Consider the following 17500-nt stretch of genomic DNA (forward strand, 5'->3'; position numbering starts at 1 on the left):
ACACACACAAAGCTCATGAAAGGCATCCACAGTCACCACCACAGGCCACTGCAAATATATATGCATAGCATCATGGATGCTTCCTGTGTGTGTGTGTGTGTGTGTGTGTGTGTCTGTGTGGTGGTTGTGAAGTATGTGAATAAGTGTGTGTGTGTGTGCACATGTGGAGAATGTGTGTGTATGCCTGTGTGTGTGCATATGTGTGTTTGAGTGTGTGCATGTGGGGGGTGTGTGATGGTGGGTGTGTGTGGGTGGGTGAGTGGGTGTGAGTCTGACCCACTCTCTCCTTTCAAGTGAAGCACAGTCTCTGAATCTCTGAATCCCCCTCCTGTTGCCAGATGTCTGATCACATTTCAGCAGGGCGAGCGAGCGAGCGAGGGAGCGAGCGCCCGGTTACACATACGCACAATGTGGAGAACATCAGACCGGAACCAAAGATCCCCAACAACTGAACCCAACACCGCTCACGAGGGGGGGGGACACGGACTGCGGAGATCTCCTCGCCGGATCTCTTCCTGTGCAAACATATGCACGCTTGTATGCACGTCCAAGCGTGTGTGTGTGTGTGTGTGTGAGTGAGTGAGTGTGACCGAACACTTTAAAAGAGGCTGAAAGACCCGCTCTTTTACTTGGCTCATCACTATCACAATCCTGTCTTAAGAAGTAACAGCTATAGCTGACACACGATACAGAATATCATTACGAGCAAAGGGTCTTTGCGGACGGAGAAACAGTAGGAGGCAGACGGAGGGGAAATTACAAGCCTCAGGCACAGCTGGAGTGCTAAGAGGGCCGCGGGGATGTGTCCAGGCTGGTTGGACGATGCAGAGGTGGGAATACTTGAGAATCCTACAGCGTAAACCAGCTGAACACAGAACGGAACGAGCCCCCGAGACATACTCTAATAGCCTGCCCAAGCATACCAGGAGACCTTTGAACTCCACAAACTGCACGAGCAAACGAACACACTCGCACATCATTATTGTCCTGAAATACGAGTTCGGTCTACTTACCGAGTGAGTGTGTTGGGCTGTCTAGACTGAGGTCGGCGCTTGTGAATCACAAGGAAGCTTGGCACACGGCGAGATGCATCAGGCAAGCGCAAACACGGCCACCCTTTGTTGCAGGTAACAAATGGCAGAGCCGCACGCCGTGCTGTCTTTGCAAACACTCAGACCCCATTTTGTACAAATGCCTTCTTCTTCTTCTCCCCCTTTTTTGTATTTTGTTTGGTCACCGGTAAAATAGACAAGAGGAAGAAAAAAGAGGCAGGGAAAAATCTAATAATTTATTACAGCACCTGCTACTGGGCAGCCTCAAGGAAAACATTCATTAAATTATATATGACGTCGAGTCCCTCCAGTAGGAAAAGCCGGGAATTCCCAGCGGATCCCCACTGCTCTGAGCCTCTTGCGAAGGGAACAAGAGGAATACCTCAGCCCTCATTCTGTCATCTGGTCTATCTGTGGAAAGGATCAGTCTCGGCTTGCTGACACCACTGGCCACTGAGTCATTACAGGGGGGTGTTGGGGTGGGGGGTGGGGGGGGTGATGGAAGAAAGACTTCTTCTCTGTTCAAGAAGTGTCTTCTCTGTTTAAGAAGCGTTTTCTTCTCTGTTCACTGGCATGAAAATAATAAGTATTGTTCCACCAGCATGACTATTAGCTCATTCTCCAATCTTAAATCTGCTCCAGGAGGAGGAGGAGGAGGTGTGGGGGCGGGGCGGTAGGACAGTGGGTGGCCTAGGAGGGTCTGTGTTTTATGCTAATGTACTTAACACATGGACCCGCCCCACCGTGCTCATTTATTCATGAGCACTGCTCAACAAATCCACTGTCCCTTTTTCATGAGGCTTCTATCTGATGTATTTAATGTTTTAAAAACACCAAGCTGGCCCACTCTTTCACTCTCTTGCTCTCCGTTCTCCGTTCTCCATTCTCTGCAAAGACAAACTAGAAACTCACAAACTAAGGAAACTAAAAGAGAAAAGCGTGTTTTCATGACGTACACACATCTACGCTACTCAGATCCTTTTTGCGGTCAAGACCAAAAGACTCAAACATGCATCCGGCACGCTCAATAATAGATAAGACCACCCGCATCTCTAATTTGGGGAAGCGGCTGTGTGTGTGTGTGTGCGGCTTTGAGGAGAATGCGTCTCCTTCTTGCGCCTCCTTCTTGCGCAGCGCTCATGTGTTCACAGCTGGAGCGGAGCGCGGCGCAGTGTCGTAATAAGCCGAGTTTCAGCGTGGTGGAGAGGGACCTACACGTCCCCGAGGGCTCCTGCTAATGCAGAGGCACTCACAGGGTGGGGGAGAGGAGCTCATGGAGACAAAGACAAAACCACAAACAGGAAGAAACAGAACAGGAAAGACTGGAAGACAATGAGCACACTAGACGCTCAAGCCATCCGTTAGATGTTGCTTGTGGCACGAGGAAACAATCAGCACAGTCAACTTTGGGTGTGTGTGTGGGGGGGGGGGGGGGGAGAGAGAGAGAGAGAGAGAGAGAGAGAGAGAGAGAGACAGAGAGAGTTTATGTGTCAGAGTGTGTGTGTTTCCCTGTAAGCGTGTGTGTGTGTGTGTGTGGGGGGGGGGGGGGGGGGGGGGGGAGAGAGAGAGAGAGAGAGAGAGACAGAGAGAGTTTGTGTCAGAGTGTGTGTGTTTCCCTGTAAGTGTGTGTGTGTGTGTGTGTGTGTGTGTGTGTGTGTCCACTAAGGAAACTCTGGTAATCTGGTTCTCCACAAGTGACACATCCTGTTTAGCCCAATGCCTTTCCACACTAAACAACTGATAATCAGTCTGCGTGGTGCTGCTGTCCAGTGCTGGTGCGGTGGTGCTGAGAGGCTCAGAGTGGCCCCGCTCGACCCCTGCAGTGTTCCTGGGGACAGCCCTGAGGTGAGGTGGGGACCTACCTGTCCATGTCGGCCTGGCTCGCTCCGCTGCGGAGGAGGTTCTCCCGGACCACAGCCACGCTCCCCTCAGGCAGGCGGTTCAACCGCCTCGTGTACATGCTGAGCCCGCCGTCCGTCATATAGCTGAAGACACACACACACACACACACAGACACACACAGACACACACACACACACACACACACACACACACACACACACACACACACACACACACATGCAAATGTTTCTGTTATCAGGGAGTAGTTAAGGATGTAAATCCCTCATATGATCATTAAAATTCTCTTAGGTGCTTGTAAAAACATGCCTTCTTCATCTCTTATCTCTCAAAGATAATAAAATCCTTCTTGTGTAATCCAGCTGTGTATCATTACTGAAATGATTCAGCAGGAACCCTCAGACATTCTACCAATGATGTATGCAATAAAGGGAAAAATAGATTCGTATAATAATGACAATCCTGTACAAATTTGCACTAATGCTAGCTAGGGTTCCCCAAATATATTTGAGTGGTTTTACAACCTGGATGTTTCTAAAGTACCACACGCTCATAATGTGCTCAGTATCGCTGTTAGTTCAGACTTGTGACAGGGTCTCATGACCGTCCTGAAGGGGGACGTCCAGGTTATGTTTTAACCACGGTTCCCCGGTTGAGGGAACAAGACTCTGTGTCTTGCCGCCGCGTGCGCCTGGTAGGTCGCAGAAGCAATTTGGATAGGATGCATGCAGACACGGCAGAGGCCATTACTAGCTGCGGCGTGGGATCTTGGCGTGCAGCCCCTCAGCAGCCCTTCCAGGGCTAATTCCCACAGCATCTCGGATGCAGTGTCTCGTTCCCTCAATCAGGAAACCATGGTTACGTGGTAACCTAGATGTTTTTCCTAATGACAAAGGGCTATGGTGATTCCACTGTATGCACAGGGCGTTTGAGAGAATCAGCCGTTGGCAGAGAACAAACACTCTCATTTGCAATCAGTCAACACCTGCCACTTCCAAATATTGACCATTAAAACAGACTCTTTAGGACATCATTGTCATGCCTTTTTTTTCCACCAATGAAGAAGACTAGACTAATGCTTTACCAGATTAGGGAGGATTTAGGCATTTTTGTTCAATACACACATTCAAGGGTGTTCTGTCCTGTGACAATGAGTACAAATAAACTCTGGGGAATACCTAATCTGGGAGGGGTTCTGTAAGCATCGATTTAAAGCATTTCCACGTTGAGCCGTGGCAAAGGATGCAAGCTTTGTGCAAACTACACGTCTGGTCTGCGACAGCGAAAGAAATTCTGAAAACACCCTGTGGGTTGTTCAAACAAAATGAAGTCTTTTGTCACCTCATTGTAACACAGCAAATGAGACACAACATAGATGGATGTCTCTTAAAAGAAGGGCGAGATAGCAGGCAAACATTTGTCTACTGATTAACTTTTCTATTGTTCGTGTCAGTTTGAGAATGCTTGATAGGTTGTCTTCAGTTTTACCGAGAACTTCCATAGACTTCTAGAGTGAAAAGAAAAAAAAGCCCTTGCACTATATGTTCTGTGGAGGAATGCAGCAAGGAGAAGGAGCGAAAGCTCAAAATAATAAAAACAAAGACAGAAATAGCTTTTCTCATCATATTTCAAAGAGCAAATGCAAGACATCAGGATTAATGTTAAAAGACTTAACACCCAAATGCATTCACACGACCAAAAATATACCACATACCTCTCTGAATTGAACATTGGCGCAATGTCAACACAATTTCCACCCAACTTCAATCCCACAGTGAAATTACACGTGAAGCTCAGAAATCCATGCCTGTGTCCAACAACCACAGCACCATACGATTCCAGAAGCCTTTATCCACTCAAAGCCCAAAGCCTACGCTTGTGTTTAACTGAGTCTGTGTGAGCCTGTTGATTTGTGTGGAGAGGCTGGGTGCTTGTGTCTAAACAGCACACACACACACACACACACACACAAGCATCCAAGGAGCCACTGGGACCCACCCGTGCCTAGTGGGGGTTGAGTCTGGAGCTGGGCAAGTGGGACGTCTCTCTGTTTCTCTCTCTCTCTCGCTCGCTCTCTCTCCCTCTCTCTCTCTTTCTCTCTCCCCTTCTCCTCAGAAAAGAGATGGAGTCACCAGCCAGTCCAGAGTAGAAAGAGTGAGAGAGAGAGAGAGAAAGAAAGAAAGAGACAAGTAGGGAGGGCGGCTTCAAGGCCTTTGGCGGGGACAGGGACAGGGACAAGCACAGCCCGGGGCTGGGGTGGGGGGATAGAGGAGTGTAGGTGAGGGGGAGGGGGAGGAGGAGGAGGAGGCGGTCTGGGTTAATAGTCTGAGGGCTGGGGGATGGCTAGAGGGGGAAAGAGGGGGGAGGGGAAGAGAGTGTTTGTGAAGATAGATATTCAAAGGCTCTCGAATGACAAGCAATTTCCTCACTGGAAAGAGCACCCGGTGGACCAATTAAGTCTGAATTGACGCTAAATGACCTCAATCAACTGGCTCTCCTACAATAATCACTTTCTATTTGTACCTGGATCGTTTTCATGACTGCTTAAGAACACACACCTGGCAACTCGTTCATAACACACCACAGGACACATAACACTCCACCATAAACCCCCACACACACACGTGCACCCACACCCACACCCACACCAACACCGCTGGACTCATTTCCTGTGAAGGAAAGCGTGAGACTGGGTCACTGCTCTTGTGTGCCAGTGTTGAGCATGAGTCAGCGCGGAGTCAGCAGTTTGGCTGCTGGGTAACCAGCCGGACAGGTTAACTGAGCGGCCGTGGGGGGTGTGTGGATGAGGGCTATGGGAGCGGAGGAAGCAACACCCAGGTGACGAGCACCAGCGAAGCCAATTATGATTGATCATTAACTGACATTCACTTCTGTCGAAAGTGCAAGCCACAACACAGCGCTGGGGGGGGGGCCTTGGCTGGGGTGATACCGAGAGGGATTAAGCAACTTCATCTCTCACCCAGTGACATGCAAGAACATACACCCCTTTGTGTAGTTCTCAGTTTTCAGTTGTGTGGTGTTCAGTTCAGTTGTGTTATTATCAGGTTGTCATTTTCTGTACCTAAACAGTGATTAGACTATTAAGTCATTTCAGTGATTTATAGTAAAGATGTAAGTGGTCCGACTAATTCAGGGAAACAGACTAAATGAAGTGAGATGTTTTGACTTCCGCAGACTAAGCTTCAGGTCACCTGCCCTCCCATGGAAAAACACAGACCAAACTGACATGTCCCTCAAATACGAAAGCCGAGAGTAATGAGAGAACTGAACGCCTCAGCCTCCTCTGGTCCATTAACACTAGTTACTGAACAACATGGGCCAGTTTGTGTTTACAGAACCAATGACCCAGCAAGTTGGATGTGTGTTTGCTCTGGCCTGGCAAACCTTTGGAGCCAATTCTCTTCGAAAGTGCTACTGTTGTAAACACCTATGTTTTATTGTGCGTAGGTGTGAGGTGATAAATTCACCTTGGTATTTGATTGCAATGCATGGAGTTGAATACGCACAATGGCGTAGCCTGTTTGGACATGACTAGGAGAAAACAGAAGAAAAGAAAAAAACAACAACAAATTCTCTCGCTCTCCTCTCTCGGTCTGATGCCAGATGAAAATCTGATGGGACTGCCCACAAACATACTGCAACCTGTTCAAAAGAGGCAGCGCTCGAACTATGGCATGTGATTTCTCTGATTGCATGTTCTCACATTTCTGTGTAAACCTGACTGACAGATAGAAAGAGAGAAAAAAAAGTATCTGTGGACATCGCAGAAGCTCGATACAGCCAAGGGACTGCCAAAGACAGAGACTGGTGGATTGGTGAAGTTCATGCCACAAAAACAGAGCATGAGAAATAAGATTACCGAGAGAGAGAGAGAAAAAAGACAAGAGACAAGAGACAGATGGATGACAGAACAATAAATGAAACAAACTCGTGGCCGTTCTCACAGGGTCGAGAGGCTATGGAATCTCCTCAGGGACTACCATATAAATAGGGCTCGCTTTAACGTGCGCTTGCTTTAAGCCCTGTATGTCTCTCCTCCAGCTCAAAATGCATCCAGTGCCTGAGACCCAAGCATGAATATTTCCCATGACCCTCTGCTCTCCAGCGCAATCAAGACGCACGCAAAGGACATCCACCCAAACCACTCTCCATTCAAACTGGCAATACTTCCATGGCATTCCCCCTGCAAGCGCATTTTCCTTTGAGAGATGAAAACAAAAAAAGAACACTGCCTCTCGCACTGTGTCTATCTGTTCTAAGTCGGCACCCGAATTAGAAAAACAAACCAAAAAAAATGGCCGAATACAAATTAAATATAGAGCATGGCACTCCGTGGCTTAGAAGGGTCCTGATGGCAAGTTCCCATGCCAGCTGGTTCATTCTCACTCTAGAGTCTCTGAGTTTGAAGCTGGTCAGATCTGCCTGCCAGACTCAAATGGATGTCAGCACAGCCAAGGAGTTGAGGCCGGAAGTTCATGCAGGACACAACGCATTGTTTTGTTTCTTTCTATGTCGGCAGAAATTGTCCAGACCATACGTGTGGAGGACCAGATGGACAGCTGCATATGCTGCACCGGACGTGGCCCCGATCTGGGCCACATGCGCTCCGAGAGTCAGACGCTATCCAGAGGGAGAGGGGGGGGTCTGGCTGAGCTCCCAGCCCCAGAGTCGCAATGAGAGGCGAGCTTGACAAACAGGGCCGTTATGGGCCGGTGTGATTATAGGGCAGGAGGCCTGTGGCCGGCCGCTCATGGCACAGGACGGGAATTCTCCGCAGGGGCGTGTACAGCTGCAGCTCTGATTAGAGGCGCTAGAGCGGCCTCGCAGAGGCACGGAGGGGTTAAGGACCCACATCATCACGGAGGGGTTAAGGACCCACATCATCACGGAGGCTGGGGCAGGTAACAGGGACACGTTTTTATTCTGCCATAAAAATACTGGCAAAACATTCTGTTACTAAACCATGATGAAATACTATTTTCAGTTGTTTACCCTTTGGAAATATATTCCTTTAAGCATTCAATTCCACTGTTGTTAAAAAAAATGATGGTAACACTCAAAAGCGCGAACAGCTTGAAGAAACACTGCCACCTACAGGCATATGAAATGTAATGCTACTGTTGTGAGTCAGTCCAAGTACCCAAGCAAGGGCAACAATCTTAGGCTATGAGATGTGAATGAAGTCGACTTTTAAAGAAAACCATGTATCATGTATCAACATATGAAAAAGGAAATCTTCCCTCCACTTCAGCTTAATTTGAGAGAAGAGTGAAGACAACCCATAATTTCCTTCAGCGCTCTTACTTTCTGAATCATCTCTGCAATTACACATCAAGCTGGATTACAAGATAAACTCAAAGCATCTCAATAAAAACTCAAAGAAAACTTGAAGCCTTACCCAGACTTCACTGGACCCAATGTAGCCATTAGTAATTACACAGTCTGCTAGCATCTGTAGATGCTGTTTAGGACACAAGTATAGTGTGCAAGTGTGCACTTTCTCACCCGCTGGTGCTGATCGTGTCTGTCCTGCTGACAGCCTTGCCCAGGATGTCCCCATCGCTCATGTAGCCGGCGGTCTCCACGTCGAAGGCGTCAAGCTCCTCCTCGGCCATGTCAGGTAGGTGGGGGTTACCGCCGGAGACGGTGGTGCTGGTCTGCCGGTGGTGGAGCTGGTAGCGCCCGCCGCCGCCGCTGCCGGTGAAGCGCGTGGCGTTGCCGCCGGGCCGTGGGCCGATGGAGGGAGCGTCGCCCGCCTGCAGCCTGGGGCTGGATGAGCCCTGTCGCCATGGCAGCACGGAGGCAGGCCGGCCGCCCTGCACACTGGCTCTCCCGCTGACCTCCGTGGTTACGCTGCTGTCAAAGGTCGTCTCCAGGGTGCTGGGGGGAGATGGTTGGGGTAGAAGGGGTATAAGAAGGGGGCTTTGAGTTGCAAACATGGCTGACACCACAAACACAGACCTCCTGCTGGGGAAAGGGGGCTCTCACTCTGAGGTGCCCAGAGAAGGGCAAAGTGGATTGAATCTGTCAATCAAATGCTACGGTGCCTTAGGTGGTCGGAGCTCAAAGGCCTATAAAAATCTCCTTAAGAGAACACACACAGACAAGCACACACACACACACACACACACACAGAGACAGATCCACACAGTCTGTATGTTGTTTAATATTCCAATACACCATACAGTAGTTAGTTATTCAATAGTAGGCATTGCACAAACAAAATGCCCATGCACATACTTCTCACTGACCTCAGATATGAGCTAATCTTTTAATGTGTGTTGGGGGAGGGTTGGGCTAAGGGCTTGCACTTGGCCCTCTCGGAGTCAATTTCACGGTTAGCTTTCCAAGGCTAGCCCATGAAACTCATCCTGTCAAAGACAAAGCCACCGGCCAACCCCCTCTCCCCCCTCAAGATGTCTCCCTGTCAATCACACGGAAACCTTTGAAGCCCCCATCCTGAGTTTCTCATGTTCCCAAACACCCAACCCGTGAATGAAATGTTTCACAGGCTAGCAAACAATGAGGGCACATTTTCCCAAAAGCCATTTGGCTATCGCAGCCACCCCCATAATTAATGTCATGTTCTACTCCAGCCTCAGCGGACCCTGGCCATTTGAAGAGTCTTTGAGAGCGAGCATGTCAGCCATGCCAAGTAACAGTACTGGGGAGGGGGGGGGGGGGAGAGAAAGGCTCTCTCTGTTTGTGCCCTGTGAATGACTTGCATGAAGCTTTTAAGTTTTTGAAGGAATAAAACAATAGAAAAAGAGTGATCCCCCCCTTGTCTATTCACACACACACACACACACACACACACACACACACACACACACACACACACACACACACACACACACACACACACACACACACACACACACACACACACACACACACACACACACACCCCTCATCTCTCAATAAATACAACTTGTCCAAACTACCCGATAACTCTGGGCTTTGGGTTTAGCGGACAACTCTAGTTATTTAGGAGCTTGTGAGAAAGCACACATAATGAGAGAAACACTATTTTGGGATGTACCACACTCTATGGACAAATCTACATAAACACGTAAACACACAAATATACATACATACACACACACACACACACAGCCATAACTGAGCAAGGGATGTGCTGTACCTGTGACTGATCTGGGTTCCTCTGAGGTTGAACATGGTCTCCTCCAGGTTCTGCCGCAGATCGGCAATGTTCTTCACAGTCCGCAGGCGTCTGGCTTCAGGGTCCTCACCTGTGAGAAGACCAGACAGAACGAAATACAGAGAGAGAGAGAGAGAGAGAGAGAGAGAGAGAGAGAGAGAGAGAGAGAGATAAAGAGGGGAGGGGGAGAGCAAAAGCTGAGGCCACCTCACTACAGAACAGCTGGAGCAGCTGTGCAGGCATGTTGTGACACACAGACACTTCCAAACGCTCCAAAAATGCAACCTGTACTTCCCAGCACCGATGAGGAATGCTGCCGCTCACCTCCAGCCGCACAGGAAAAACAAACCCATCAGCCGGAATTCCAGGAACAACCAAACACTAGACACCAGAAACAAATCCTTTGGTGCTGATGCAAATTCAAAACCAGCACAACCACACAAGGAAACACATTCCCATCAGCAGCACCCCGCCTTTGTGTTTGTTTGTGTTTGTGAGCCTGTGTTTGTGTGTTTGTGTGTTTGTGAGCGTGTGTTTGTGTGTTTGTGCACGGATGGGTGTGTGTATGCGCTCGTGTGCATCACGCTGCAAGGAAAGGATGACTTTTCTCTTCTTTCTTCTTCTTTCAAACAAGGAAGCACAAGTTTGACCTTTCGGCATTACTCCGGAGATCTGTTTGTTTTCCTCCGGTGGAAAAGCTGTCCACCCTCTCCCCCTCTCCCCCTCTCTATCTCCCTATTCCTGACTACTTTTCTGCACTCCTTCATAAACATGGACTGTTGAGGGTGAGAGGGGATTTGGCTGCTGGGATTAAACACTGTTTGGCAGATCATGAGGTGGTGGTGCAGGGCGGTTCAGAAGCCACCTCACACAGCCGGCCAGGGAGCCGGAGGGGGGGGGGGGGGGGGGCATGCAAATAGGGAGACAGAGAGAGAGCAGGAGAGAGAGAGCAGGAGGGGAAGAGAGAGGGAGCAGGAGAAAGAGAGAGGCAATTAGACACAGAGGAATAAACAGAAAGAGGGAGAGAGAAGTGACGAGGAAAAAAGGAAGTTAAAGGGGCAGAAAGAGAGGGAAGAGAGAGAGAAAGCGAGAGCATGCAAATAGGGAGACAGAGAGAGAGCAGGAGAGAGAGAGAAGGAGGGGAAGAGAGAGGGAGCAGGAGAAAGAGAGAGGCAATTAGACACAGAGGAATAAACAGAAAGAGGGAGAGAGAAGTGACAAGGAAAAAAGGAAGTTAAAGGGGCAGAAAGAGAGGGAAGAGAGAGAGAAGGAGAGAAAGCGAGAGCAAGCACAGGCATTCCAGCAGGCTGCAAGAGCACAAACAAGCCCATTGACAGGCCTAACCCTGCCCTTTTACAACAGCCCTAAATCCTTACAGTGGTTCACTGGCTCTCCAGCTCAGAGAGCAACAGAAAAGGCCCCTTTTGATGTGTGAGCTTTTCTCAGCCTGTTTGCAGCTGACCTCCCCACTTTCCTGGATTTTCAAAAATAAGCCGGGGAGTTAACGGCTCGTTGGGGAGGAAACAAACAAAACACAGTGCTAGCAACAACAAGGGCAGTCAAATATACATATAGATTCATTGCCCCTCTCTCTCACACACACACACACACACATACACACACACACACACACACACACACACACACACACACACACAGAGCGCCTTACTCTCATGCTTCTCGTATATGTCCAGCATGGTGAGCAGGATCTCCTGGTTGATGTTGGCGATGCCGTCCCACACACACGTCTGACGCAGGTGCAGCTGGCACAGCCGTCTGGACACCTCCTGGCTGGACGCTGGGTCCCACACCAAACGTCGCCCGCGACCACTTTTCCTTCCTCTTCCTCTACCTCGGACTTCCACTCTCAGCCTCTCAGCACTCCTCCGTCTCTTCCTCTCTCCCTCATTCTCTGTACCCCTCCGTCTCTCCGTCTCTCCCTCACTCTCCTTACCCCTCCGTCTCTCCCTCTCTCCCTCATTCTCTGTACCCCTCCGTCTCTCCGTCTCTCCCTCACTCTCCGTACCCCTCCGTCTCTCCCTCTCTCCCTCATTCTCTGTACCCCTCCGTCTCTCCCTCTCTTTCTCACTCTCCGTACCCCTCCGTCTCTCCCTCTCTCCCTCACTCTCCGTACCCCTCCGTCTCTCCCTCTCTCCCTCCCTCTCCGCAGACGGGCCTGTCCCCGCGGTGGTGCTCCGTATTGGAATGCAGCTGGCCAGTGGATCCGGCAGGCCAAAGCAGCCCGGGGACAGACCGCCAGTGTGCAGGCTGGCCTGGGTAGCTTCTCCAAGGGCTTGTGGAGCTTCCACCTGGGCCGAGCGACCGCTGGCCGGGTCCCCCCTCTCGCTCTTCTTCCTGCGGGGCAGCATCTCACCCCGCGTCCACCTCTGCCTCTCTCTCTCTCTCTCTCTCTCTCCCTCTCAATAGCCACCGCTGCTGGCAGTCGGGCTCATCTCGGTGACATGCTAATAGTTATTTCCTTTTGAAAAAGAGAATGGAGTGTGGCCGCGCAAAAAATGTTCTGGCCGTTTCTCTCTCCATGGAAAAAGGAGTGTGTGTGTGTGTGTGTGTGTGTGAGAGAGAGAGAGAGAGAGAGGGAGAGAGAAGGGGGAAAATATAACACACCTACCCCTGAGCTGTCTACTTCCCCTGTGGAGAGAGTTTTTCACTCCGCACAGAGCTCTGACAGTCCAGAAAAAGGAAGCTGTCCAACCAAAACCAAACCAAAACCCTGCACACACACACACACACACACACACACGCACGCACGCACAAACACACACACACACCCATACACACACACTTCTTTGAGGATCCCCTGGCAACTCCCTGCCATCCATAGCCTTTAACATGTAGATGAGCCTTTTCTTCTCCATTCAGCCACACTCTGCTCAGGATCGGCTCCCTCTCTTTCTCTCTCTCTCTCTCTTTCTCTGTCTCTCTCTGTCTCACTCTCTCTCTTTCTCTCTCTGTCTCTCTCCCTCTCTCTCTTTCTCTGTCTCTCTCTTTCTCTCTCTGTCTCTCTCTCTCTCTATCTCTGTCTCTCTGTCTCTCTGTCTCTCTGTCTCTCTCTCGCTCTTTGTCTCTCTGTCTCTCTGTCTCTCTCTCTCCGTCTCTTTCGCAGTTCCTCAGCTGTCACATAACTCTACTCCGGGCAAAAACAACCTCCTCCGAAAGACTTACTGATACCCACAACATTCCTTCAAAAAGCTTTTGGGAAACTGAAACAGAATGCACAATGCAACGTACATTTTGTCTCGTGAACGCAAGAAGGGGTCAGAGGTCAGAGGTCAGCCTCTGCTCCGCTCCAACTGAACAACACTCATACCCAGCCCTGGAGGGAGCGTCTGCCTGTGCTACAGTGACTTCTTCCCTGATGTGCACTGCAGGACAAACCATGGCAAAGAGGCAGAGTGCAGGAGACACTCTTTTTGCTCTATAACTACACACTTCTCAAAGACCAGTAGTCACACGACCCAGCCAACTCACCCAATGGCAGATGTATGTTTGTGTACTAATGTGTTGTCTGATGCGAACTGCAGCACATACACTTATATAGCATAAACCAAAGTACAAACTTTATATTTTCACTATTTAATTATGTAATGACAGTTCCACAGTTCCACAATTAAGTGACTGCATTCATTCTAGTGCTGTACTTCTAATTAAATTGCATTCACATGGTGATGTCAGCCTGCGCAGTTGCATAACTGCAAAAGGCTGCGATTGAATTAAATAAAACGTGTGTGACAATCATTTCAGCTGCAACCCCAGTTGAAAGCGCACTTGCAACAAGTCAGAATTAAATAGAGAATTTTTTATATCAAGTGGTAGGCTATGCATTAATAGTTCTCAGTCATGCTGAGTGCAGATGAGTTGTGTTGCCTTCACTTCTAACAGTATATTCATTCACAGTACATTCACAGTAGTCAGGAAAGAAGGCTGCTACTTGCTCATGGGCAGAGGAGTTAGCAGAAGAGTTAGCAGAGGAGTTAACAAAGGAGTTAGCCACTGCAAACAACACAGGCAGGCCCACCAGTTCTGAAATCAAATCTCAATATTGTCCACAATAATCACAATATGACTCTTCCGCCAAATTGTGCAGCCCTAATTCATTGTATCAATAACATGCCTGTTAGGAACCCGTGACCTCGGTCTCCTCTCCAGTGGAGCTTGTCCTCCTTGAATCTGTATGTTTGAGCAGGCTGTGATAACAATCCCCTCCTCTCCTGACAATAAACCCAGATGCAATCTCACCTGTGAGGTATTCCAGAGATGTGTGAAGCGACTTGCAGAGGACCAGAGACTCCTGAAACCCCTCCGTCTCAGCCAAGGTTTCAGACTTGTCAATGTCCGTCTGTGATCTACACCAAAACATCAATAAACACAATGATTCCTACAATGTTGTGACCACTGAGCAGAAATTCATCTTACTTTATCTCTCCATCTAATCTAACTTTAACTGTAGGTGACAAACTCAGTGCTTTGAAATTTCACTTGTCTCCCAAGACAAAATGTCTTACCTGTACATGAAAGGGGCCACTGTGGCCATATTGGGGTGGCTATAATGCTGCTGAGGATGAGGTAGCTCCACGCTGACTGCGTTGCCAGCCATGGACTGTTGTGTAGCACCGGTGTTGGCCACTAGGGGGCCACAGCTGCTAACACTGATCGTCTGGGAGGCTTTGCCCTCAGAGGACGCCAGACTGGAGGAGGAAGAGTTCCTGCTGTCTAGATGCCCCTTGTGCACCGACAGCCCTACACTGGGCTTAGCACCATGGCCTCTCTCCACATCCTTACCACCGGATGGCAGCACTGAGCCACGTCCTGTGTTGGTGCACTTCCCACCCGGCTTGGGGATGCCACTGCGGGCTAGAGAGGAGCTCTCCTTTTTGGCACTGCTGGTCCCCTTGTTACCTTTGGGGAGGCAAGAGTTCTTCCTCAGCTCAGGGGTTGAGGTTGCCGAACATGCCTTAAGCTCCCTGAGGTGCTGGTCAGGGGTAGAAGCCCTGCCCAAAGATCCCTCCCTGGGTCTGGCCTTCTCCTTCTCAGTGTCCTTCTTGAGGGCGCTCTTCTTGGGCGTGAGCGCTCGGCTGAAGGTGCGCTGGGCGATGCCCTTCAGGGCCAGCTTGGGGCTGGTGTCGGCGCTCCGGCTAGCCGGCCTCTGGTTCCCCTCTGCCTCGTCCTGCTGGCCGGCGGAGACGCTTGGGGTCCCTGGCCGGGTGTCCGCCTCGGGCACGTCAAACTCCAGCGCTCCCGGCTGAAGCCCAGCGCTGGCGTTGGGGGAGGCCTTGGAGGATCCTTTGCTGTTGAAGAGCTTGAGCTTCTCCAGCATAGACTTCTGGGCAATGACTTTGGGCGGCACCTCCAGGGCGCTGCTGGACGGCTGCTTGACAGAGAGCATGGGGGAGGTGGAGCTGTGCTTGGCGTTCAGGGACTTGCTCCGCCAGGGTTTGCCACCGCCACCTCCACCGCCACCGCTGCCACCGCTGCCACCAGGCTGAGGACTGGAGGTGCGGACTGGCTCCCAGTCAGCCATGACTGGAGATGGCGCAGCAACTGTGAAGAGAGACAGGCGAGAAAGACAGAAAGAGAGGGGGGAGGCAGAGACAGACAGACAGACAGACAGACAGACAGACAGGTAAGTAGGTGGGGATAGAGAGACAGACAGGGAGACGTAGAGAACGAGACAGAAGGAAACAGACAGAGAGAGAGAGAGAGAGAGAGAGAGAGAGCCAGCGTCAGTGGGAGAAGTGGAGAGGAGGAGGCTGGGTGGCCGGAGCAGATAGTGCTCTATGGGAGCGTCTGGCCCGGGGCTGCTCAGGGGATTAAGGGCCTACTCCCCCCTGACTCAGCAGTGTCTGCCTCAGATACACATCGCTACAGCACAGGAGACCTCCCCCCTCCCTCCCTCCCTCCCCCTCAGCAGAACACACAGCGCCTGCCCACACAAACACACCACTGGCATCAATGTTGTTTCCATACAGCATGAAGTACACCTGTGGCTTAAGATATATTCCAGAAAAGAGGCCAGAGTTAGACATGCAACTGTGCCTGTCCCAGCTGTGTAGCTGTAGTTTTGAGTCGGTAACTTTGATTCAGATAATAATTGTAAGCCCGTTAAATCTGATGAGCCTCAGAAGTCTGTGATAACCAACCTAACCGTCTCAGATGCCCCTGACTAAGCAGTAACACTGCCAACAATACAATATCAAAGGCTGGACTTTCCCTTCACCTGACTGTTATGGAAGGACAAACACTGTGTGAGGTAGAACATTGTTTCTATTATTGTATGTATAACGACGGAGTGAAATACACATGGTACAGATATTCAAATTAAAGATAGGGTCAATGTGCACCTACGTGCATTATGGGAGACGAGTTCAATTGTACTGTGCCATATCAGACAGGCATGCAAGGAGGAGACAGAGAAGTGGTTATTTGGAGTTAACACGGAACAAAGGGATCAAATACTAAAAGAGCACACTTTGTATTCTGCAGCCTGTCTTAGGTGTAACCAACACTACATACTACAGTCTGAAATACTGTACATAGCCTAAAATTAGGATCAGGGTTAGGAACATGTAAGTATTGTGTAGTGTGTTGTAGTGTGCTGTTGTAGTGAGCTATTGCTTGTAAAGAGTCTCTATGTGTCTCACCCACCTCTATGTCTGATAAGCAACCATCCACAGAAATCCAGTTCTCAATATCCAAATCCAGATCCAAATCCAAATCCAACATGAATGCTCCCTTAACCAGAGCGCACACCATCTCTAAGGTGAGCTAGGTGCTCTAGTGCCAGGGAGGGTTGGAGAGGAAACGTAACTGCCTCAAGTTGAAATTTCAAATCCAAACTGCCAGGGGAGAGGGAGAGACGGCGTGTGTGTGTGTGCGTGTGTGTGTGTGTGTGTGTGTGTGTGAGTGTTTTTAGAGAGTGCCCAGGCACAGTGCCTTGCTGAGTAAATCAAAGCCTGGCTGTTCTGCACTGACCTCACACAGCTGCCTAGAACACCAAACCCAGCCACCCCTAAACCCAACCCCCCTCGCCCCCTCGCCCCCTCTCACCAGACCTCACACAACAAATAACCTCCTTAGAAAGTTAGGACAACGCAGTAGGAACAGCTTGTCAGATGGATGTTCATACTTAGTCTCACTGTAAATCCACAACATACACATACACACACACACACACACACACACACACAAACAACAAACAACAAACAACAAACAGCATTAGCCCTAACCAGGAATTCAAATTGAGGGCCATATCTGAAGTATCATCATGGTAACCACCGTTGGTTTGCCTTTTGACTGCTGCAGTCATTTATATTCTCAAGTTTAAGCTTGCATCAGCAAAAGCAAATACTATTTGCAACATTTTTATCATACCAACTACATTGACCAG

At 49.8% G+C, this 17500-nt stretch overlaps 1 protein-coding gene across 4 annotated transcripts in view; it reads right to left on the reverse strand.

The window, feature by feature from the left end:
- LOC105889713 (neuron navigator 2-like) overlaps positions 1-17500 on the reverse strand; it is a 67099-nt gene that overhangs the window by 38288 nt on the left and 11311 nt on the right. For all 4 annotated transcript variants that reach the window (XM_031565246.2, XM_031565243.2, XM_031565244.2 and 1 more), the window contains exons 8-12: positions 14619-15654; positions 14353-14459; positions 10078-10186; positions 8439-8813; positions 2915-3037 (exon numbers count right to left, since the gene is read on the reverse strand). In XM_031565246.2, the coding sequence (XP_031421106.1) occupies positions 2915-3037; positions 8439-8813; positions 10078-10186; positions 14353-14459; positions 14619-15654 (1750 nt within the window). The remainder of the gene's footprint in view (positions 1-2914; positions 3038-8438; positions 8814-10077; positions 10187-14352; positions 14460-14618; positions 15655-17500) is intronic.

This window comes from Clupea harengus, chromosome 3, assembly GCF_900700415.2.
Source record: "Clupea harengus chromosome 3, Ch_v2.0.2, whole genome shotgun sequence".
Classification (NCBI taxonomy): Eukaryota; Metazoa; Chordata; class Actinopteri; order Clupeiformes; family Clupeidae; genus Clupea; species Clupea harengus.